Here is a 24,406-nt window from a genome sequence, read left to right on the forward strand (position 1 = left end):
TGCCTATATGTTTGTCTTTGGATTCACCTTCTTATTTATAGAGCTCACCTTTTATAGATTCCTTTGCCTCTTCAGGAAGAAAAGTTTCTGATAACTTCATTCCAACAGTTTCCCGTGCAGACTTTGCTCATTAGACTAACTGTTTAATCTGCTGCTTAGGATAGTCCTTGCCCAGAGTCTGTCCACATAGGCTCTTATTTAAGGAAAGTTGCTGAAAGAGGCATTCTCAGTAAGGGAACAAGAACATTTGGGCATGTATTAACATGTTGGATGTGTAGTTCTCACCGTCCCACAATGCCTCTCTCTGCACTGCCTGCCATGCAGTGGCATTTTTACTCAGGAAGATGCTGGTCTCAGGAGTGGCACAGTGAGCCAACTTGTACACTTGACATTTCTGCTCTGGCCCTCTCCTAACACTGCAGGTGGTGGTCACCATTTTGGTGAATTTTCATTACTTTCTATATCCTATTCTAGGCCAAGTTCTAGCCAGAAGTTATATTCTGTGATACCAATTCTTAACAGTTTGTAGCAATATTTTTGGTACCCATAAAAATATTCAAGATGTCATTGTATTTAAATAGAAGTTTTATTCAATAATATTTTCAAAGAACCTCTTTAAAATGCAAGTGTTTATTTATTTAAAAATAGAAAATAGCCACTTTGTTTATAATTCCAGAACTCAGAAACTGAAGTGTGAGGATTACAAATTTGAAGCCTGCTTGATCTACCTGACAAGACCCTGTCTTTTTTTTTTTTCAAAGCATATCCCATATTAACATAAATATCATTTTAAACTAAGAGTATTTTCTGCCTACCAAAATTTTAATAAGATTGCATTGTTTCCAGTTTGGCAACCCTTTAATGTCTTGCTTGCTAAAAGACAGGTTAGGTCCACACTTGTGCATCCACTCTCTTGCAGTATGTCATTTGATTGAAATGAAGAAAGAAATTTGTCCTCACAGATGCACAGTTGAAAAAGACTTTTTAAATGTTTTGAGTGTTTTGTCTTCATGTCTGCATGTGCACTGCGTATTGACTGGTACCCGAGGAACTGAGAAGAGGGTACTGGATCCCCTGCATCTGGAATTAGGGATAGTTGTGAGCCACCATGTGGGTCCTGGGGACCCAGCCCAGGTTTTCTACAAGAGCAGCCCATGCTTTTAACCACTGTGCCATCTCTCTAACCCCAAGAAAGAAGTATTAAGACAGTTGTAGGTGTCTTTCTTTGATTTTTCACCAAAACACAAAAAGTAAATGGCAGTGTGGTTTTTTGTTTATTTTTGTTGGGGGGGGGGGTTATTTGTTTTTTTTTTATTTTGTTTTTCAAAATAGGGTTTCTGTGTAGCCCTGGCTGTCCTAGAACCCATTCTGTAGACCAGGCTAGCCTCAAATCCAGAGATTCACCTGCCTCTGCCTCCTGAGTGCTGGGGTTAAAGGCGTGTGCCACCATTGCCTGGAAAATAATTATTTCTTAAAAATAGTTGTGGGGGGGAGGCTGGAGAGATGGCTCAGAGGTTAAGAGCATTGCCTGCTCTTTCAAAGGTCCTGAGTTCAATTCCCAGCAACCACATGGTGGCTCACAACCATCTGTAATGGGGTCTGGTGCCCTCTTCTGGCCTGCAGGCATACACAGAATATTGTTTACATAATAAGTAAATAAATAAATAATCCTTGTAGGGTAGAATCTAAAGTGAATCTCGGAGCGTTTAGAAGTGTGTCTTGTCTGGACTGATCCATTCATTTTCTTTGAATGAGATTTTTGCTTGTACATAATTTCTAGCATTTATTGGTCATTTGAAAATGGCATGGTTGAGTAACTTGAACTAGCTCTCCAAGTCTCCTTAAAAAGGCATTCACAGTGTCACCAATCTCAGAAGAGTCGTGAAGTGCATTGCTCTAGGAAGTTGTCACACTCATGACTGGAATACAAGTTTTCCAAAACTAATTTTTGTTTTTGAACTGCCTCCGCGTTTCCCTTAAAGTAATGGGCTTTGCCTTGTCTGTGCTGCGGAATGCCTGTAAGGCAGCACATCTGAGTAGTCTTACACTTTGCTCACCATCTTGAAGGAACTGGTCCTTAGAGGGAAAGTCACCAGTTGAACTGGTAGTAGTCCCTCCAGACAGTGCAGCATTTCAGGGCGGGTGGAATGCTTTCTGCGTTGTCTCGTCTTGCATATAGAATAGTTATGTGGCCTGTACCAAGGAGTTGAGAGTTCAGACTTTGAGCTTTGCTCTTTCTTTGGGACATTTCTAGAAGATGAGTTAACTGACCTAACATGTGTGGCAGTGAAGGCTGAGTACTGTGTGGGCCCTGCCTTGCTTCATGCTCGGGTACCACTTTGGAAGGCCCTGCTTCTACGCTGCCAGTGCCAGTGTCATGTGGTGAGAAACAGCGAGCGCAGTTCAGTGTTAGGATAGTTCTGACCTGAAAACCAAGAGCCTTTGGTCTGCTGACTCCATTGGGGAAGTTGGCCTTCTGTGGACCACAGGACCTCTGGACATTCCTAGGTGTGCGTTCCCTGGGAAGAGACTTCCATAGAGGTGCACTTGGGAGGGCTGTATGCAGTCTGTGTTCTTTTCTCCTGGTCATTTCTGTTGGCAGTACACTCGTAGATGTCTTTTTAGGCTCTAGTGAAAAATGAACAGGGGAGAGCTGTTGTGTTTATGTGTTGTGAAGATGCAAAGGAAGAAAATAAAAATTTTAACTGTAAGTCTGTGCTGTCAAGTTGGTTATTATCTAATCATAGCTTTTCCCCAGAGGTTTTCCTACAGAAATGGAATTTATCTGTGTCTTGTAGTTTTTCTCTTGCTTTTTTTTTAAAGTATAAAATACTAAAAATGTTTTGTTTTGTTTTCTTCAGCACAAAACGTGTGGACCATTCAAATACCAGATTGGCTTCTCAGCTTGATAGAAATCCAGGTAATAGTCCTGTCTGCAACGAGGCAGTCAGAGGATTTGCTTTCTGTGTGTTCCTGTACACGTATCTGTGCGTGCACACACACGCACACACTCAGCCTCTCAGCGTTCATAGCTTCACTCCCTGCTTACTATAAACCCTCTAAAAGTTGTTCTGTTTGACACAGGATCTCTGTGTAGCCCAGCTAACTTCAAACTTTCAGTGTAGTACAGACTGGCCTTTAATTCACTATCCTCCTGCCTCAGACTCCTGAAGGCTTGGATTACAATATTAATTTCTTGAAAACCATATATCCTTCATTTTTTTTCCTTTTTACCTTAGCAAAGCGTTGTATATATGAACTAGAACATTTCCAGTGTATATACTGTTTCTTGATAGGGTGTATCTTACGAATGACAACAAAAATTTTAAATATGCCATTTGAAGATAGTCCTTATGTAAGCTAAGTAAAAGTCAGATGAAAACTGGATAAGAATGATGCCTTTGCCAACATGTGTCCTTCCTTATACCTTTCTCTCAAGTGTTAAGTAAATACTAAAATTGAATTTTATTTAATTAATTGTGTGCATAGATGTCCTGGGGATTTTCCAATACTCACCCAAGATACTGATTCAGTGGGCAGAATTTTGGTTGTGGTATCATTATCCAATGTTTGATTTTTAGCTTATTTAGAAAATCTCATCAACCAAATCCTGGGAACCTTACTGCTCCAACTATATGAAACTAATGAGTTAGTTAATTAGCTCAGGAAACTATTTATCATTGCTCCCAAATAGACTAGAATATGTTTCCATTTAATGCATAAATTTCTTCAAATGCTCTGCCCATCTGAGAAACCAAACTCTAAGAATCAAATTGATTTTCAGTTATAAAATTAAACCAGGAAGAGCCCCTTACTTGGCATTGTTCACTTACAATCTCATGGAGGAGAAAAACCATTTCCAGCATGTGCTCACACGGACTTGGAATTCTCAGATACTGGTAACACCATCCTTAGGAAGAAATTACACACCTTTTTTATGACCAGACACATAACTGGATGCAATTAGACTCTCATTTCCCCCTCATTGTCTTAATGTATAGTTAGTGTGAGTTTAAAAAAATTTCCAAGCCTTGAATATTTGCTCTTCTCCAATACTTAGACTACAGCCCAGGCGTTGCTGCTGTGGGTGGGATGCCAGCGAAGGTGGTTGGGGCTGTCGTGAATCCGTGGTGGTTTTGCTTGTGCTTTTCTTCAGTGTGACCTCATGTCCAACTCTGCAGGTGCTGCTGTGTCTGCTGCACCGGAGCCTTCACAGTGTTTGGGTTTTGACTCATTTCTCTTTGTTTAGTTTTTGTTAAAATCTTACATAGTCTTACCAACTTCCTTTACCAGATCATCTTTTTGTTTCTTGGATTCTGTATCCTGTATATTTTAATGGAAAGGTGTGTTTCATTAAATGACAATAACAGTCCTTGAATCATAAATAATGCCAAAGGGTGCATCCAATCGGATCCCTGAACTGCACAAACTGAAACCCTTAGAGGGGTGTTAGGACTTCTAACTCTTTAGGGTTTACTTTCTAAGTGCGCATGAGTGTGTGTGCGTGAGTGTGTGTGCATGAGTGTGTGTGTGTGTGTGCGCGCGCGCGCGCACCCCGATGCTCGAAGAGGGCACTCCTAGAGCTGGCATTGACAGGGGCTTGTCAGCAGCTGAAACTCAGATCCAGCCCCTTGACTTTAACCCTGGATTCTGAAAAGTTGCGCATTATCTTATGTGTGTTGATGAGGTTTCCACTGCTGTGATAAAATACCCAAGATAAGCAGCTTCAAAGAAGGGTGGATGTATTCTGTTCACAGTTTCAGAGGTGGAAGTTTGTGGTTGCCTGGCCCCATTGAGCTATGTGCTGTGGGCTTGTGTTGAGGCGGAACCTCAAGACCAGGAGCATGTGACTGCGGAGTTGCTCTTCCCAGGATGCCAGTCACTCTCGCAGCCTTGTCCCCATGCCATGCTTCTTTTTTTTATTTATTTTAATTTTGTGTTTTGAATACATCCCAGAGTTTCCCCTCCCTCCACTCTTCTAGTCCCCTTACCTCACCCCCCAGATACACTTCTTCTCTTTTTCCCTTCAGAAAGGAGCAGACCTCCGTGGTGTGGGAGGTCCTTCTGTCTATGTGTTGCTTTTATTGGTTAATGAATGAAGAAACTGACTTGGCCTATAGCAAGGTAGAACTTAGTTAGGCAGGGAAAGTTAGGGTGAATGCTGGGAGAAAGAGGGCGAAGTCAGAAGAAGCCATGGAGCCACTGCCAGAGACAGATATGTTGAAACTTTGCCAGTAGGCCACAAGCCTCGTGGTAAAATATAAAATAATGGAGATGGGTTATTTCTATATGTAAGCACTAGCTGGCAATACGTTTAAGTAATTGGCCAAGCAGTGATTTAATTAATACAGTTTCTGTGTGGTTATTTCGGGAATCTGGGCAGCCGGGAACACACTAGTGGCCTCTTACAGCATCTCCCCAAGATATAAGCTGAACACAGCTTAAGAAGTTACAATAAGACTAGGCACAAACCCTCATCAAGAGAGAATGGATGAGGCAACCCAGTAGGAGGGAGAGGACTCTATGTGCAGGCCTAAGAGTCAGAGACACCCTCCATCATACACTCCGATTGCAGGGAGTCCCACAAGAACACCAAGCTACACAACCCGCAAGGTATGTGCAGAGAACCTAGCCCAGACCGTCCATGCAGGCTCCGTGATTGTCAGTTCAGTCCCTGTGAGCCTCATGAGCCCTACTTAGTTGATTCTGTGTGCCATGTTCTCCTGATGTCCTCTTCCTGTCTCTTTCTTACGATTCCTCCTCCCCTTCTGCGGAGTTCCTGAGCTCCAAGGGGAGGTACCCACTGGAGATCTCCAGTTTGGGCTCTCTGCCTAATGTTTGGCTGTGATCTTTGCATCTGCTCCCATCAGCTGCTGTGGAGGCCTCTGTGATGATGATTGGGCTAGGCACTAATCTGGCTTCTGGAAGCTGGCACAGCCTCTGGTAGAGCTGCCGTACTTCCTTCTGCTTAGCACCACCTCCCACTGATGTCACATGGCTAGGCATGAGCCTTTGTGGGACATGGTACGCCCAAACCATAACACCGATTTGTTTTTGTGTACAAATTGTAGGGGTGTGGCATGCGTCTTTCTTTTTCTTGTGAAAGAAATGTAAACACAGCCATAGAGGAATTTAGTTTTAGATTGTTCAGTTGTTTTGTCTCACTCGGTATCCCAGGCTGGCCCAAATCTCTGGCAGTCTTCCTGCCTCCCTCTCTTGAGTGCTGGGATTGCAGCTACATTGACTAGCTAGTTTCAGTATTTTTAATGATCTTGTTCATCAATGCAACAGGTATTTAAAGTGAAATCAACTTTTCTTAAAATCGTTTCTTACAGGGTCAGATGACAACAATCTGAATTCCATCTTCTACGAACATCTAACCAGATCCCTGCAGCACAGTCTTTGTGGGGATTTGCTGTTAGGAAGGTGGGGAAACTATAGTACCGGGGACTGTTTCATCCTCGCCTCTGACTATCTCAATGCATTAGTACACCTGATAGAGATAGGCAACGGCCTGGTCACTTTCCAGCTGCGGGGACTTGAATTCAGAGGTAAGATGTCCATTGCCCCTTTACTTTCAGAGAGTGCCTAAGTTTTCTATGTTTAAATCCCAAATGAGAAGTTCAGAATTGGCCGCTGGGGGATGGCTTAGCTGCAAGAGCATTTGCTGCTCATCCAGGCTGAGGTTTAGGTCTCAGCACCCAGATCAGGTGGCTAACGACTCCGATTCCAGGAGATCTGACACCCTCCCCTGGCTTCCAAGGGCGCTTGCATGTGTGTGGGTTCGTGTACATGTACTCAGGGACACGCATGTATACATCAAATTATAAGTAAATCTTGGGGGGAAAGTTAGAAAATAGATCCCTGGGATTGTAACACGGTATTGGACCCCTCCACCCAAGTCTCATTGAAAGAAGAATGATGTTAGTGCTGTGGGAGATCGGCCAGCTTACCTGCAGGTGCTGCCTCCTTGCTTGTTCTTCACTTGCCAGGCCCCTTGTCACCAATTGTACATGTCTGTTCAAGGATGAAGGTGTAGATAGAACACTGAGTTTTTGTGAACCAGAAAGTAGTTAACTGAGCCATCATAAAATGCCCTACCATTACCCTCAATAGTTGTTGGTGCTGGTGTTGTTTTCAAGACAGTCTATTGTGTAGCCGTAGCTGTCCTGGAGCTCACTCTGTACACAGGCTGGCCTCAAATTCATAGAGCTCCACCTGCCTCTGCCTCCTCAGTGCTGGGATTGAATTGTGTGCTGCTACGCCCAACCCTCTTTAGTCTTCTCAATTAAAATGAAATCACATAACCTAAAAACAACTGTTTAAAAAAAAGGAAGTGGTGACCTTTAGTGTACATTCACAGTGTGCAGCCACCATCTCTAGTTCCAAAACATTATCATTACTGCAAAGTAAAACCTTCAATCAGTTATTCCTCATTGCCCCCACACACACACCAGCCCTCTGTAATTCTGTGTGCTGACAAACCAATCAGTTCTTTCTCCATAGAAAATCATACATTCAGAAAAATACCAACTTGGGTTATCAGATCCTGCAAAAATAACTAGTTTATCTACATGAGTGGTATACATGAAGTTTGTTTTATAGAGATTTCAAGTTTTGTTTTTGAATATATTTCTAATGAGGATTATGCATCTGGAGAGTTTTAGCCTAGTTTCTAAGAAGGTCTCTGTGGTGTTTTTAGTTTGTAAGGAAAACAAGGAAGCATTTTCTTGGGAAAAGAGCCAATCAGAGGATAGTTTCTCTTGTCAAGGTAATTGGCCTGGGAAGTGCCCAGGAGATGAACAAACTGTTCTCTGCTGTGTCTGTTTCCATGGAGCTCCTATCCTGACGGGGCAGCATCTGTCCACTGTTTACTGGTGATGAGTGCACATCTTTAGGGGAGGAGCGTCTGCTCATTGGCCTTTGCTTGATGTTAGTGCAGTTATAATACCCATTAAAAAATTGTGGAGAATCATTAGTGGAAACTAAAGCACTGCTTCATAGCACAAATCCCAGGCCTTCATGGTTAAAGCACGCAGTTCTTACAGATGACAGAGTCGGCCTGGGCTCTGGAGTTCGCTGCGGTTTGGTGGGGACTACCCTAAGGCAAATCAGTCATATACCCTGAATTGCCAGAAGAGGCGTCTTTTCTAAATTGTTGGTGCTCAGTAGGCATTCATTTTCCCAGTTGCTATTTTTCTTTACCTTTGTCTATAATGATCTTGTCTTTTTTGAAGGTACCTATTGTCAACAGCGAGAAGTGGAAGCCATCACAGAAGGTGTGGAAGAAGATGAAGGATTTTGCTGCTGTGAGCCTGGCCATGTTCCTCATGTGCTGTCCTTTAATGCTGCATTTGGCCAACGCTGGCTGGCTTGGGAAGTGGTCGTCACTAAGTATATTCTGGAGGGCTACAGCATCACTGACAACAGTGCTGCTTCCATGCTTCAAGTCTTTGATCTCCGCAGAGTACTTACCACGTACTATGTCAAGGTAAGAGTGTGTGCCTCAGACCTGAGTACCGGAGGGCTTTCTTTGGAAAGAAACACACAGGCACATGCACACACATGCATGCATGCATACGCACACACACATGCACACACAAAGGCCTATGTACATTTATAGTCATTCATTCATGTATGCATCCATTCATTTTTGCTATGCTAATAGTATATGCGTACCAAAGATGAAGCTCGGAGCTAGGTAAGTACCTTCCTCTTCCTAGCCTTTCAAACTTGTGCTTTGCTTCTGAGCAGTGATTTAAATTGTCTAGTATCTAGAGAACTCAATTAAAATATACCCATGGAAAAAAATAATGATACACCCCACCCCATGCAGGTCTTACTATTTCTTGTTACACTAATAACTGGAATTCATAGTTTATGGTTTAGGACTGTTGTGTATTCATGTACATGCATGGGTTTGCGTGGCTCTTAAGACACTCAGATCTGCAATCAGGTGGAGTTGACAGAAGTTTCCAGATTTTCTGAAGGTCACATTGAGACTATGGAGCTCAGTCCTAGATGAAGAGACTTATCAGGCCAGAGGGCAAAACCAGACCCCCTTATTGGCCAAGCTTAGTCCTTTATAGGTGAAGAGAATTTTTTATTTTTGTTATTGTGGGTTTGTTTTGTTTGACCGAGTATCACTGTATAGCCCTGGTTGCCCTGGATCTTGTTATCTAGACCAGATTGATCTGGAATCTTCAGAGACCCATGGCCTCTGAATCCCTGTTGGGATTAAACGTGTCTCACAAGACCCAACAAAGTCAGTATTTTTAAGAAAGGAATATGTGGTAAGCCACGCTTTTATGATTGCACATCAGAATTTTTTCTGTTTTTCATTATAACCACTAAGTTCTGGATTTGTGCTGATTTCGATGGACCTTGAGCCTTCCATTCAGTTAGACCCAAGAAGCTAAAGAACTTGATTTGCATTTTTCTTAACTTGGTTGTTTGTGCCCGTGTGTGTATGTGTGTGTGTGTGTGTGTGTGTGTGTGTGTCTTTGTGTGCATGTGTGTCTGTGTGCATATGTGTATGAGTCTTCATGCATGTGTATGAATGTGTGCCTCCTTTTATGTTTGTTTTTTACTTTATTTCTATCACTTGACTTTAGGAGCACTAAAAGTTTAAATAACTTCTTGTGAGAAAAATTTCAAAATAAATACAGCGTACTAATTTTCCACCTCTTTAAAAATACCCTGAATTTAAGCACTGAAATTGATAGGCTACAAGTTGCCTTACCAGATTTATGGTGTTAATCCTAAGATTCTCAAGAGAAAGAACAATTCTACAATTTTGAGCCAAATTTGAAGCAAACTTTAATTAAATGCAGGCCACAAAGATGGTCTCTGGTCAGGTCTACCTCTAGGTTCCCAGAGAATGGCCACAAGTCATGTTTTGCAGGGACTTAAAAGGCAAAACCCACAATTCCTTGCCTATCCCATCAGATCCAATCAGGGGCAAGCATACATCCTGACACATTTCCTGCCTAATTACCTCCCGCCCACGTGTGATCAAGCATGTCCAGCACAGTTGATTCATACAGACTAGGGGAATGAAAACATGTGGCTTGTTATTTCCCGAGAGCTACAACGCCCGCATTTCAGGAAGTTATCTGGTCCCTTTGCTGGTGGAGCTTACAGGTTACTTGACTCTCACAACGGTTGATTATAAAGCACTGGATGGTGTTTCCATCTAGGAAGGCTCGAAGTAACTTTCTTAAAATTAGGCATGGGACATGGTGTTAAATATTTTGAGCTAAATTATCTGTAGGTGTGATAAAAAATTGGAATGAATTTTTGCATTGTGATTTGATTGGAATTCCCTGTGTTTCTTAATTAGGGGATCATTTATTACGTCACAGCCTCCTCTAAGTTAGAGGAGTGGCTTGCGAATGAGACAATGCAGGAAGGACTGCGTCTGTGTGCAGACCGAAATTATGTTGACGTGGACCCGACTTTTAACCCAAACATTGACGAAGACTATGACCATCGTCTGGCAGGCATATCTCGGGAGAGTTTCTGTGTGATTTACCTCAACTGGATAGAGTACTGCTCTTCCCGGAGAGCAAAGGTAAGCTGTTGCGTGGCCTTTGTATCTCTCTGAATCCAGGTTTTCACAGAATGGGAGAATATCCTATTATTGTGAGTCAGTTTTTCCTGCACTTCTCAGATCCTCTGGGTTAGGCAGCATGCCTGTGTCAGAATGTTTGAGCCAAACCAGCTCTGCCAAGACAGCTGAAGAGCATCCTTTTTTAGCGTCCTGCTGGCATTTGTTTTACTGTAATCCTTCTAAATAGCCTGCTTGTGCAGCCGTGACTGCTGCTGGAGAGTGTAGACCTAGGACTTTCAGTACGAAATTAGGTAAAATTCAACACTTTGAAAATAAAGAGTGTTTTAGGTCTCTCCCAGGAAACTCTGATTCCGGAAACCCAAATCATAGACCTAAAATAGGAATCTCCCCATGACATTGATGTAAGTGCTTCCCCATGCACACGTCAGGGTCAGGACAACTTGTCCTGCCCTAAAGTAAGATGAAATACAGACTTTTCAACTACTCTTTCTTCTAGGCGTATAGCACTGTCGTGTCCCTGGCCAGCCCTGCAAAACCACAGACCCCAAGACTGGCTAGGGCTCACTGTCTTCTCAGGGAAGGTCTGTGGAGCTGAGCACCCAGCATCCTGTTTACTTGGTATCCTGGAGTTAGCAGTGCCTGACAGCCAGTGTCTGTGGCTTTACCAAACCCGTTAGCCCTTACTTCCCAGCTGTTTTCAGGAAACCTGCCATCTTAGCATCTTCGCATCAGTAGGAATGGGGTGCCTTTTTGTGCCCCTCTCTGAGTGGCAGCCTTTCACTTTACACTGATATGCAGCAGAGCATATGCTGATGGGAGTCACCCGTCCTAAAGCAGTGATGAGTAGGCTACACACCCTTCTAGGCGGGCCAGCCAGGGACGTGCCACAGGCAGCTAGGTGGTTTCATTTGTTTTGCTTTTTTATTTTTTTTATTTTATTTATTTATTTATTTATTTATTTATTTATTTATTTATTTATTTATTTATTTATTTTGGTTTTTCGAGACAGGGTTTCTCTGTGGCTTTGGAGCCTGTCCTGGTGCTTTTTTTTTTTTATACATGAGACATGTCTAAGGGGTTTTTGCCCAATGTTTTCAAATTTGAAGGGCGTTTGATGCATCTGGGCATGTTGTTATAATATCCCTTTTGTGGCTTGGACAGTATTGAAGTACATTATTTTCTTACTCAGAAATGGCCTCCATCCTCAAGTACTCTCAGGTTATTGGACGTTTGGCCATAGCTTGAAGAAATCCTACTAAATGCCCATACACCATATATTCAAAAGGCTCACCTTGGGGGCTGAGAAGGTAGCTCAGCATTTAGTGCACTTGCTGTCCTTCCAGAGGACCTGAGTTTGATTCCCAGCACACATGATGGCTCACAACCATCTGTAACTCTAGTTCTGGGGGATCCAGTGCCCTCTTCTGACCTCAGGCATGCCTGTGGTGCACACATATGTGTGTGTGTGTGTGTGTGTGTGTGTGTGTGCGTGTGCGTGTGCGTGTGCGCGTGCGCGCGCGCGCACACAGACAAAATACTCATATACATAAAATAAGCATTTTAGAGACCCAGTTCTGATCTGGGTGTCCCCAACCCCTTCAGACAGCCCACTCAGCCCTGGATATATTTTACCCACTGTATACAGTCCCTTTAGAATAAAGTTATTAGTGGTATTTTCTAGCCATATCTCCCTTCTGCTATAGTTTTTCTTTAATTAAATCAAAATTGTTCCCATCTCCTTAAGAGCAAGAATTCTGCTCCCATAAATCCCTTCCCAGAAGGACCTCCTCCTAGAAAAGCCCTCTAAACTTGGAGATGCGCTGGCTCCAAGCTCAAGGACACTCACCAGTGTGGCAGGCCTCTGCCTCATTCTCTCTGCTCTCCCTCTGAGACAGTATCCCATCAACAGAACTCTTCTCTGACAGTAGAGTTCAGCTCTTCCTTTCTCTGTCTGCCTTACCCGTGGGGTCTTTTCTGATTTGTTACATACCCACAAAGCTTCCCGGTATCTAATGTTCTTTATTTTAAAGCCTCTAGATGTGGACAGAGACTCTTCCCTGGTGACTCTTTGTTATGGACTCTGCGTTCTGGGCCGGAGGGCTTTGGGAACGGCCTCCCACCATATGTCCAGGTAAAGAGGCCGCTCTGTTTTCCAGAAGGTATTGGGAAGGGGATGGGCTGGAGAGATGGCTGAGTGATTAATAAGAGTACTAGCTGCTCTTCCAGGAGACCTGGGTTCAATTCCCAGCTCACATGGTATCTCACAACTGTCTGTAACTCCAGTTTCAGGGGATCTGATGGCCTCTGTGAATACTAGGCAGGTGTGTGGTACACAGATTCACACGGAAGCACAGCACACATACAGTAAACGAGCATGAGAAGCTCTCTGTGATGTAAACTAAATGTGTTTTGTTTGACTACTTAGTTGTGTTTTGAAACATTCATTTTGGGGTATTTTATTGCAAAGTTTCTGAAAATTTCATTTTTCTATAAATGTTTTTGCTGAACATCTTATGTTGTAGTAACTAACTGGCTTTCAACCTCCCATTTGTGAGAATAGCTACTAATTGTGACAATTTAATGGACTTCGAGCATTTTATAATCACTTTGTAAGATTTTATTGGTCTCATATTTTATCTATTTTTCTAATAAATTTCCCTGGTTTGTTTTCCTATATTTATTCACAATCTTTGTCTATATTATTTTGTGTAACGTGTATTTTAAAGGAGTAGTTCCTACTTTATAAATGTCTCTGGTTTCATGTTTCACACGAGATTCCTTCATTTCCCTCGCTACACAGGCTCTCTCCCATTGTCTGTCTCTGCGAGCCATTTCCCTGCTTCATAAGCAAGGCTCCCAGGCAAACAGGACCCATTTCCTGGGAGTCTCACTAAGGAGTTCAGACTTCAGTGTCTGGAGTCTGCTTTCAAAACTCCCCAGACGATTGTGATGCAAAGCAGCTAGGAGATTCAGTATCATGAAGACCTCTGTCAAAATATGTGCCGTTTCTCTCCACCTCACAGTAACCTGGAGTCCTTCCTCTATGGACTGCATGCCCTGTTTAAAGGGGACTTCAGGATTTCCTCAGTCCGAGATGAGTGGATTTTCGCTGACATGGAACTGTTGAGGAAAGTTGTAGTACCTGGAATCCGTATGTCCATTAAACTCCATCAGGTAAGAGATGAATTGGTTGTGTGTTTTTTAATTCATTTCAGAGGTTTGCTGATACTTCATGGTTTGATTTCCATGCTGTGTTTTGGGGAACCTTTGGAAAGGCTCTCATCTGAATCTAGGAAAAGCCTGACTCCTAGCAAGGCGTTAAATCCCAGAAGCCTGAACCCATGTTTCTCATAGTAACGGTAGTAGTGAATTTCAGTATTGATGCCCATCACCATTGATAATCTAGGAGCCGTGGCAAACTGAAAGGAGAGGGTGTACCCCTGAAACGCTTGTTGGATTTCATGTGTTTGCAGTTCCTGTCCCCAGCAAACACCTGGCAGCCGCAAGTGCCTCATGGCTCCTGTAGGATGGCATGCTGCTGCCTTCTGCTTGGTGTGCCCCCGAGCAGCAGGCAGTCAGGACAGGCTCAGTGGTCACTGACAGTCCTACTAGGGAGTGCAGTGAAAATTGGACCCCAAAATGTATTTGCAAAGCCCTGGACCCTTTGAGGAACACGCTGTGGATTGTGTGCTGGCACTTGTTCCTCTGGTCATGTCACTCAGCTGTGCTTACAGATCTGCAGTTTGAGACAAGACTCGGTACATTTAAAAGAGAAGACAGCGTCCAGGTCACTGGGGTGCGGAGTACTGTCTAGGGATTCCACTAGAGTCTCCTGCACTCTAGGCAGGTGCTCTGCTGCTAAGCGCTATCTTCAGCCCGCTCTGAGAGACAGAGAAAGGTTCCTTAGGTTGTCCGGGCTGGCTTTGAACTAATGAGCGTCCCCAGTAGCTGGGATTACAGGCTTAAACACAAGACTCCGGCATAAAAACTTGCGTTTTCTATAGTTGAAGCCAGTGAGAAGAAGCATTTGAACAAGATTAAAACCTGCAGTTAGTGTGCCTGATAACGTGTGTCGGTCCTACTGTCACTGTCAGTTCCTTTCTCGTCCAAATAACCATACTGATTCTAGTAAGCAGAGGTGGATGGAGGGACCTCTCCCACGGTAAGCACTTGCCAAAGGCAGCACAGTGTGCGAGGTGTCTTGTCTGTGGTCCAGGCCAGTGCAGAGTCGTCGTTAGAGTGCTGTTATCCGTCAGGCAGGTCACAGACTTTATCTATAGGTTCTGCAAAGGCAGAGCTCTTAAGAGATTAATCCGTGGAGCTAGAGAGAGAGCTCAGCAGTTAAGAATTCATATAACTATTTTTTTAAAAGATTTATTTATTTGTTATGTATGCAGTATTCTGTCCGCATGTAGGCCTGTACACAAGAAGAGGGCACCAGATCTCACTACAGATGGTTGTGAGTCACCATATGGTTGCTGGGAATCGAACTCAGGACCTCTGGAAGAGCAGCCAGTGCTCTGCTCTCTACCTCTGAGCCATCCCTCTAGCCCCATACTACTCTTGACAGAAGACCCAAGTTCAATCCCCTTCACCCACAGCAGGCAGCTCACAACTGTCTCTAACTCCACTCCAGGATCTGACATGTACAGGCACCTGCACTCGCATGCACATCTGTACACAAACGTGTATATTTATATATACATAAGCAAAAATAAAATGAATTGAAAAAAGATTTTCATTGTGAAAGAGATGAATCCCGGTGTTGGAAGCTGTGTTGACCTAGGATTACCATTTGTGAACTTTGAACCTGGGAAGCAGTTCTGCCCCCATTGAGTTTGAGTCTTGCTACATGTAAAGGTGTTATTCAGCCTCCCTGGCAGGTGAAGGGAACGGGGAAGGGAGGACAGGCCACTGTTAGGCTTCGTCACTCAGGTGCACAGCATCATTTTCATAGATTGCACCCTGGGGACTGGCTTTTTACTCCTCCTCTTCCCTGCCAGACGTGAGCTGTAGTTACTGGGGTTGAGCTGGGATGCGTATATGCCTGCATCAACCTTCTAGCTATGTGCAAAAGCAAACAGTAAGACAGCTGCATTTCCTGAATAACATTAGATCTGAGTTATGATTATTTTGATGTGTATCTTCAATCCCCTATTAACTTGGAGGTTTTAAAAGGGATGCTCCCTTTGTCTCGTTCATGCTTCCTGCCTCAGTCTTGCAGACAATAGATGGCACATGTCCATCGTAGGGCTGAGTGGTCACAGAGACAAAGAGGCTCTTGGAGTGGCACTGGAATACCGAGTCTATGTACAGTCACATGGAGAGGAGGGGCAAGGGCAGGATAATTGCATGTTGCAGCTATTACAAATGTGTGTCTTTATAGAAAGTTTATTTAGCTTATAAAGAGCACAATGTAGAGACCTTTCGAGGCTCTTAACTTGTGTGTGCAGGCCAGTGAGATGGCCCAGTGGGTAAAGGCACTTGCTGCACAAACCTGGAGACCTGAGCTCAGTCCTGAGAGCCTATGACAGGGTGGAAGGAGAGAACCAACTCCGCAGAGCTGTTTTGTGACCACTACATGCATACATACTATACACACACAAAATTATAAACTTTAAACATGTGTAAATAAATATGTGAAAACTGCCTTGAAAGAGGTAAAAAGACAATTTATGAAACTTGGAAATGATGCTTAGTTATGTAAAGCCTTGGAGAAAATGTTGGTTAAAGAACTGAGACATGTATAAAACAGTAACCCAGTTAGTAGAACAGTAATGCGCATGTTCATAACAGCACTCATATGTATAATAGGAAGTTAAGCCCATTTGTAAGAATTTTTGCTTATTATCCTAGAACTTATTTTCCTTTTTTCCAAAACAAAACCAAAAATCTACATGTGCTATTTCTGTGTTTAGGACCATTTCACTTCTCCAGACGAGTATGATGACCCCACTGTGCTCTATGAAGCCATCGTGTCTCATGAAAAGAACCTAGTGATAGCCCACGAAGGGGACCCAGCGTGGCGGAGTGCAGTGCTCGCCAACTCCCCCTCCTTGCTGGCTCTGCGGCATGTCATGGACGATGGCACCAATGAGTACAAGATCATCATGCTCAACCGGCGCCACCTGAGCTTTAGGGTCATCAAGGTGAGTCTGCAGCATAGGCCTGTGACAAGGGAGATTGGTCAGGCGTCTTAATCCAGCCTCCCAAGTGTGGTTGCTTATACTTTGCTTTATGAACACTCACTTTCAGAATTCCCTCCGCCCTGTGAAGTTTTCTTAGATGCAATAAAGCCTTTAGTTTGTTTAGTTTATTTCAGGGCTGGTGGACTTTTATTCATTTCATATGAACTCTGAACAGTATCCTTCTTTAAAAGCCCACACTTGGCAGGCGGTGGTTGTGCACATCTTTAATCCCAGTACTTGAGGAGGCAGAGGCAGGTGAATCTCTGTGAGTTCAAGGCCAACCTGGTCTACAGAGTGAGTTCCAGGAAAGCCAGAGATACACAGAGAAACCCTGTCTCAAAAAGAAACAAACAAAAAAACAAAAAACCCACAGCACTCCACTGCTAATGAGATGCTCTCCTCATTTAAAAGAGAATAGCAAAGCTTGTGCTTCATTGTGGTTCAAAGCTGACTGTAAGTGGTTTGTTCCTTAAATTCTCTCTCACTCTCTCTCAGTCTGCACGTACGTGAGTGTTCATGTATGTGTATATATGTGTGTAAATGTTTTAGGGGTTTGGGAACGTTGGTTTTTGAAATTATCATGATTCACTTTGATCTCTTTAAGAGTGTGTGTGTGCGCACGCACACACCCTAGTGCGGCTGGCATTCTGTGGAAGCTCAACAGCTTTCAGGAATTGGTTCTCCTTCCACCACACAGGAGGACGCCAGGGGTCACACTCAAGTCACCAGACTTAGAAGAAAATAGCTTTACCTGCGGAGCCATCTTGTCCACCACCGATCTTTATCTAGTCTTTTAATCCACCCCAAAATATCACAAACATCCTCTCAAATTGAAATATGTGTTGCCTGTCTTTTCCATCAAAACCATTATCTAGTGGACTAGCTTGGCAAAGGAGCTCATTTTACTTAGTTTCTAGAAGGTGTAGCAAGAGAAAGTATACCATAGGTGCCTACTACTTAGCAGTCAGCTATTCAAGAAGACATTGACTAACTCCTTTCACAGGTGAGCTTGTGTTCATAGCTTTTCAGTTGGTCACCACACTGTGTCACCCATCTGCACCTCCTTTCTTGACCTTTGTCCTTGCCCTTCCCTGTCCCGTAGGTGAATAAGGAGTGTGTCCGAGGTCTCTGGGCAGGGCAGCAGCAGGAGCTGGTTTTTCTCCGGAACCGGAACCCCGAGAGAGGCAGCATCCAGAATGCAAAGCAGGCGCTGCGGAACATGATAAACTCATCTTGTGATCAGCCTATTGGCTACCCGATCTTTGTGTCACCCCTGACAACGTCTTACTCTGACAGCCACGACCAGCTCAAAGAAATTCTTGGGGGACCAATCAGCTTGGGAAATATCCGAAACTTCATAGTGTCCACCTGGCACAGGTAGTGGGGTTGTGTCCTGGGCTGCTTTCTCTCAGCACTGTGTGTCAGCTCACCTAGGAAGCTCGTAGGGAAGATGGAGATGCTGGGGTGTACTCCACCTGAACATCAGGAGGTAGAAATCAGCTCCTTACCTTCAGAAACCGAGATAAACCTTAGTCAGGCTCAGCTAACAGTGGAGCTCATGTACCTGTGGCGATGTCAGCAGAACTCTAGCTTTCCCTCTGCCCCTGTTCCTGTGTTTAACTTCCTCATTCTGCTGCGACATCGTGCCTCTCGTAAGAGAAAGACATTGGAACCTTGCATGTGGATTGCTTTCTTTGCTCCTGCACTCCTTCTCAGCAGCGGGGGGCCCTCCACACAGCCAGCTGTTACCATTGCAGCAGTCCAGTCGTCACCCAGATGTGGTTCCTGAGTGTGCTGGAGTATGTGTGTTGTGTTTCCCTCTGCCTTCTTTGTCTAGTGAAGCCTGACACAGGTATAGGTGCGTCGTAGTTCGGTGGATGGTAAGGACAACTATAGGTTATTGTTCTCAGTTTCTATTTATCAGAGCACTAGGAAACAGAATGTGAGCTAGAGCTACAGACTCTTAGTGGTGTCTTTAAATTTTCCAAGGACTAGCCAGTGCTTAAAGACTCAGGTTAGGTTACTGTCTAACAGCATAAGCCAGAAGAGTATTCACAGGGTTTCATTTTCAGAAAACCTCTGTTAGCTACAGTGCCTGCCAGAAACTGACCCCTGGGAGAGGTAGCATACAGATAGGTTGCTGGGACCAAGGGTGTTCTTGGCGCAGGGTGTCCAGTACCAAACCGAGGTAAGCCTGCCCCATTAGGGCAGCTGTTAGTCTTCCTGTATTTAAAACAACAAAAGCCAAACAGCAAGATGAAGCAGCGCTCTAGCAGCAGATACAGCAGCAGTGTAGACAAACTGGGTCTCTGTGCTCAACAGATACTGGCAAGAATTCTGTTGCCAAAGCTTGGTGTGGTGGCTTGTACCTGTGATCCCAGCATTCAGGGCACTGAAGCAGGAGGAGAATTTAAGAATATATACAGAGTCCTTGAGCAGCCTGGGCTATAGGATGCTGTTTCAGATGACAAAGATTGCTGGATCCAGCTGGGGTCCTGAGAGCGCAGCTGTTCTGCAGTTCTTCATTACACTGTATGGACAGTGGGTGCAGAACTGTAGACTTGGTGGGAGGAGTTGGGATGCGGGGGAGGGGCACGACGTGCTTCTCAAGCCACTCTTGGGAAGGGGACTTGTTCCCGAGCCTCATTTTACCGTAATGACTTTGGGAGGTAGCTATGACAGTCCTGGTACCCCAGAAGTGTGGAAAGGATCAGAGGGTTGTTTGAAGTGATCCAGGGCTAATGCTTTCTACCTTGGAATTTGTCTCCAGGTTAAGGAAAGGTTGTGGAGCTGGCTGTAACAGTGGTGGCAATATTGAAGATTCTGACACTGGAGGTGGCACTACCTGTCCTGGTACCAACGCAGCCACAGTCAGTGATCCCCACAGCACCGGGTCCCAAGGAAGCACTGGAAACCAGGGACAGACAGCAGGATCAGGGCTGCACCCACCCACCACATCGTATCCTCCAACACTAGGTAACTCAAGAAAAAGTTATGTTAGATGTTGGCCCCTTACTGTGCAGCCAGGGTGTGTGTGTGTGTGTGTGTGTGTGTGAAGTAGGAGTGTGTATTGGTAATAGGAAGTATGGTGTTTCCTTGATATCCAGTAGTGCATTATAGCATTGTTACATCAGTCATTGATACACATGTATAAATCTTGTACTTCACTTGCTTTATGCAAAATATTACGGGTTTGTGTGCACACCTTTAATCCCAGCATCTCTGAGTTTGAAGCCAGCCTGGCCTGCAGAGTGAGTTACAGGATGGCCAGGACTATAGAGATAGACTCTGTCTCAAAAAAAAAAAATTATATATATATAATATATATATATTACATTTTATATATAATAATATATATATTACATTTTAAAAGCTAATAATATATGTGTTGTATTTTATCTAATTTTTATCCTGTAGTGCAGTAGCAGGCTTCTTCTGACTTTACAGTATTTTTGTATGTAAATCTTTGTAATCACAGGGACTCAGTGTGACAGACCTCGTAAGTGACCTGATGCCCAGCCCTGAGAGTCTTTGCAGGAGGTTTCTCTAAGTGGGCATCCTCAGAGCCTTCCACTATGAGCTTCTCCTGTTACCTGCCTCTTGAGTAAATCTAGCTCAGGCACAGCCATGTCCTTGTGTACTTGCCTTTCTCTCTCTCTCTCTCTCTCTCTCTCTCTCTCTCTCTCTCTCTCTCTCTCTCTCTCACTTTTCAGGCACACAAATCTTCGCACGCACTGTAGCACTGAGCCCTGTGCTGCAGTCCCCTCCAGAAGCTGCCCTTCCAGCCCTGCAGCTCCGCGGCCCCTGCTTCCCACCCTGCCCCGTCAGCTGCCATTCTGCTCTTGGCCTCTGAGTTTGACACTTGGATTCCACATGGATGTGAAACCAGGCTGTGTTGTTATTTTTATTTTATGTGTGAGTGAGCACATATGTGCAGTGCCTGTGGAGGTCGGAAGAAGGGGAAGAAGGGGTCACATCCCCTGAAACTGGAGTTACAGATGGTTGGAAACTGTTACATGTGTGCTGGAAATCGAACCCAGGTCTATGCAAGAGCAGCCAGTGCTCTTACCTTCTGAGCCATCTCTCTATCCCCACACAGTGCCTTTAAACATTTCTGATTCTGTCATTTCCAAAGTAACTTATCTCATTTATTTTTTTTACATTCTTATTTGTCTGAAATATTTCTGTAAAAAAATATTTTAGCATTTATTCTAACCTTAAATCCAAATATTTGCTATAAATTATTTTTTCTTATACTGTAGAATTTGAATTTTAAAAAGCTTTTAAGAAACAAAAAAATAATTTTATAGAAATACAAGAAAATAGATCTCAGGTATTTATTTCTTTTTTGTAACCTTTAAAGTTTTAGACATAAATGTTAAATTCTGTAAAGTTAAGGAGTGATTGCTGAGGGAGACATTGAAGAAAGCACAGCACGCAGCCCAGGTGTGGCTTGTCTTCTGCTGATGGGGGCTGTCGTTGCTTCCTGCCAGGCACTAGCCACAGCGCCCACTCGGTGCAGTCCAGTCTGGTCAGACAGTCCCCAGCTCGAGCCTCCATGGCCAGCCAGTCATCCTATTGCTACAGCAGCCGGCACTCGTCCCTCCGGATGTCCACCACGGGGTTCGTGCCATGTCGGCGCTCCTCCACCAGCCAGATATCTCTTCGAAACCTGCCCTCATCCATCCAGTCCCGCCTCTCCATGGTGAACCAGATGGAAGGCAGCAGCCAGGGCGGCACGGTCTGTGTGCAGCACGGCCTGCCCTCCTCCAGCAGCTCTAGCCAGAGCATCCCGGCCTGCAAGCACCACACCCTTGTGGGCTTTCTTGGGGCAGAAGGCAGCCAGAGCGGAGCCCCTGAGGCCCAGCCGGGCAGCACCTTAAGTCCTGCCAACAGTTCCCATGCCAGAAAGGGAGAGGTGATTTACAGGGTCCAGGTGAGCAGGCCAAGAGCCTTCCTGCTGCTTCGCTTTTGTCTGTTTTCTTGTTGAATGGGGGGCTCCTGTGAAAATGTCATTTACTTAGGTGAGGGATTGGAGCACTTTGCAATGTTGGGGAAATTTTTCTGCCAACTTAAAAACTGAGAGAGGAAGTTTGTCCAAAAGGAATTGATTCTGGGCTGTTTAGATTTTCATTCTTTAAAAAAAAAAGAAAAATCCACAGTAAGCAGTAGAGAATTTAAAGTGCAAAGAGTCCTCTGAGAGAAATTTTGCTTAGTCTTAGGTTTTTTCATCATCAAGGGAAAATATGAATTGAAATACGTATCTGTCTAGATTGTGGATCTCAGTCAGATTCTGGAAGGGATCAACCTGTCAAAGAGGAAGGAACTTCAGTGGCCTGATGAAGGAATTCGGTTAAAAGCGGGGAGAAACAGCTGGAAAGACTGGAGTCCTCAGGAGGGCATGGAAGGCCACGTAAGTTCCCCTTCGGTTTGGGCTGTGTCTGCTTGAGTCCTTACAGAGCTGCCCTGGGGGCTGAGTGTGTGGTGCCTTCAAGGCCTAACTGCTCTTTTTGTTCTGATTACCAGGTGATTCACCGATGGGTGCCTTGCAGCAGAGACCCAGGTACAAGGTCCCACATCGACAAGACAGTGCTCCTGGTCCAGATTGACGATAAATACGTGACTGTGATTGAAACTGGGGTGCTAGAACTGGGGGCCGAAGTGTGAGCCTGCGCTGCACCCCTGCACTCCTTTCTCTGGCTGAGAAAGTACGGTTGCCGAAGTTCACCTGCAGGGACTGCCTGCCCTTCACAGCAGAGACTTGAACAGCGGCTTGGTTAAGCGCCTCCAACCCGACTCCTGTTGCTGTCTCCATCCCCAAATAAAGCTGAAATATTTTTTTAAGTTAGCTGCATGAAAGGCAAAATTCTGTTGGGGCCTGTCTGTGAAAGGCTCTCTATGCATTTATGCTTTAACCCACAGACTCTTGTCTCTAACTCTGAGCTCATATTTTTCTAATTTCATTGCCAAAAACAGTTGCCATGGTTTTTGTCGTAGAAAATGAAATCCATTGACCATGATTTTTACAAACAGATCCATGTGGGAACTTTGGGTTCGACACCTAACAGTATAAAAGTTTAATGTACAGTGAGGAAGATGATGGATAGAGGTAGGTTTATCTTATTCCTTGAAAGCTAAAAACTTTAATGAAAAAAAAAACTGCACTAATTTTTTACAGCAATGCACTAAATCTGAGATTTCTCAGAACATTTATTTATATATAAAAATAAAATACCATTATTTAAATTGCCTTCAGGATTAGCCCCTCCCTTTCCTGACACATAGCCAGCAGGAACTGCTGTCCCCTTTCTGTTAGTGTGCTGGACTCTGGAGACACACACATAGCTTCATCCCTGATGTTTCCCAGAGCTGGTGACCAGAGGTTCGGCCTGGCGTGTGCCACCGCCAGCTGCCCTGTCGCATCTGACGTGTGCCACACGCTCCTCCCAGCTGGTGGCAGGCTCTGTGGAGTTGCTTCTGGAACATGCTTTTGCTTTGCAAGAAGATGAAGGCCCAGGAACTTAAAGAAAGGATTTGCCTTTTATTTGAAGAGTTCCTAGCTCTTGAAGTCATTCACATGAAGTTCGGTTTCTCAAGTAAAATTTTTTCAAACAAAATGGTCTATGTGGCGCCGTTCTTGTCCTGCGGTCTCAGCAGATCTGCACTTTGCTGCTTCTGTGTTTTTTCTATTACTTGAATTTATTTCCTGTAATTTATAGTGTATACCTGTCATTTAAAATATTTATAACTGTGAAGTTGACTTAATTCATATGTTGTCTCATAATTCTGTTGGTTTTTTTAGGAGCATGTGTTCAGGGAAGTGTGTACCTTGGTTAACGTGCGGCTGCGTGCAAGCTGCAGTTTAATTTCACTGCAACTTTAAGCATTTTCTAAATGCTTTCAAATCCCCTTTGTTTTAAACTCCAAAGAAAATTGCCCGTCTCCTGAGCACCTGGGAGCCGCCATCTGTCTCCCCATGGACAGACGGCAGGAAGAAGCCGGTCATCCAGCTGAACTGTGACCACTCCACAGTGTGGCACTGGCCAGTTAACTCAGGGGCTTCTGTGGGAGCTGAGAGGAGAGAGCTGTTGTCCCCACTGACTAGGTTCCTGGTCACAAGTGTCCTGACGGTACAGGAGATAGGGTGAGAGCTGACAGCAGCCGGGAGGCGTCTCTCCACACCTGTGCTTCTAACCCTGTTGGTTTTTCTCCTTGTTATTTTAAAAATCAGTGGTCATTCAGAATCCAATGTGCCTTGTACTGACATTTCCATAGACTTCAAACTTTGCAAACTTTATTGTTTAAAAATATTTGTCAAATGACTTAATTGAACCTTTTCAAAAGGAGCCCTTTCTATTTCTAAATTGACTACTTTCAAGTGTATTTTCCTGCTCCTGTTGCTCTATTCTGTTAGCTCGTGTGCGCAGATCCGTGCTGTACGGTATGTTCAGTAGTGGTGATCTTTCTGAAGCTGGAAATCCAGCCTGTCTGTCTGTGTTGAAAACTTCCCAGCGGAATTGTGCTCCCAGATACTTGTGTGTTCCCTGTTCAAAAATGGGCTTGATCTTTTCCTAGGTGGAGAAGTGGAGGGTGTGCAATCTAAAGGGGGGACGATCCGTCTTGCCACAGAGAAAGCATCAGAAGA

The 24,406-nt window shown here is 44.2% G+C and overlaps 1 protein-coding gene across 5 annotated transcripts in view; it reads left to right on the plus strand.

Moving 5' to 3' along the window:
* The window catches only part of Pcnx1 (pecanex 1), a 149,830-nt gene extending 125,861 nt beyond the window's left edge, over positions 1 to 23,969 (plus strand). For all 5 annotated transcript variants that reach the window (XM_005343300.1, XM_013345956.2, XM_026779907.1 and 2 more), the window contains 12 exons: positions 2,862 to 2,920; positions 6,336 to 6,551; positions 8,238 to 8,491; positions 10,343 to 10,573; positions 12,604 to 12,704; positions 13,597 to 13,747; positions 16,492 to 16,722; positions 17,864 to 18,138; positions 19,532 to 19,737; positions 21,255 to 21,697; positions 22,034 to 22,174; positions 22,288 to 23,969. In XM_005343300.1, coding sequence (XP_005343357.1) covers positions 2,862 to 2,920; positions 6,336 to 6,551; positions 8,238 to 8,491; positions 10,343 to 10,573; positions 12,604 to 12,704; positions 13,597 to 13,747; positions 16,492 to 16,722; positions 17,864 to 18,138; positions 19,532 to 19,737; positions 21,255 to 21,697; positions 22,034 to 22,174; positions 22,288 to 22,428 — 2,449 coding nt within the window. In that variant the 3' untranslated portion in view covers positions 22,429 to 23,969. The remainder of the gene's footprint in view (positions 1 to 2,861; positions 2,921 to 6,335; positions 6,552 to 8,237; positions 8,492 to 10,342; positions 10,574 to 12,603; positions 12,705 to 13,596; positions 13,748 to 16,491; positions 16,723 to 17,863; positions 18,139 to 19,531; positions 19,738 to 21,254; positions 21,698 to 22,033; positions 22,175 to 22,287) is intronic.
* The last annotated feature ends 437 nt before the right edge of the window (positions 23,970 to 24,406 follow it).

This window comes from Microtus ochrogaster, chromosome 1, assembly GCF_000317375.1.
Source record: "Microtus ochrogaster isolate Prairie Vole_2 chromosome 1, MicOch1.0, whole genome shotgun sequence".
Lineage (NCBI taxonomy): Eukaryota > Metazoa > Chordata > Mammalia > Rodentia > Cricetidae > Microtus > Microtus ochrogaster.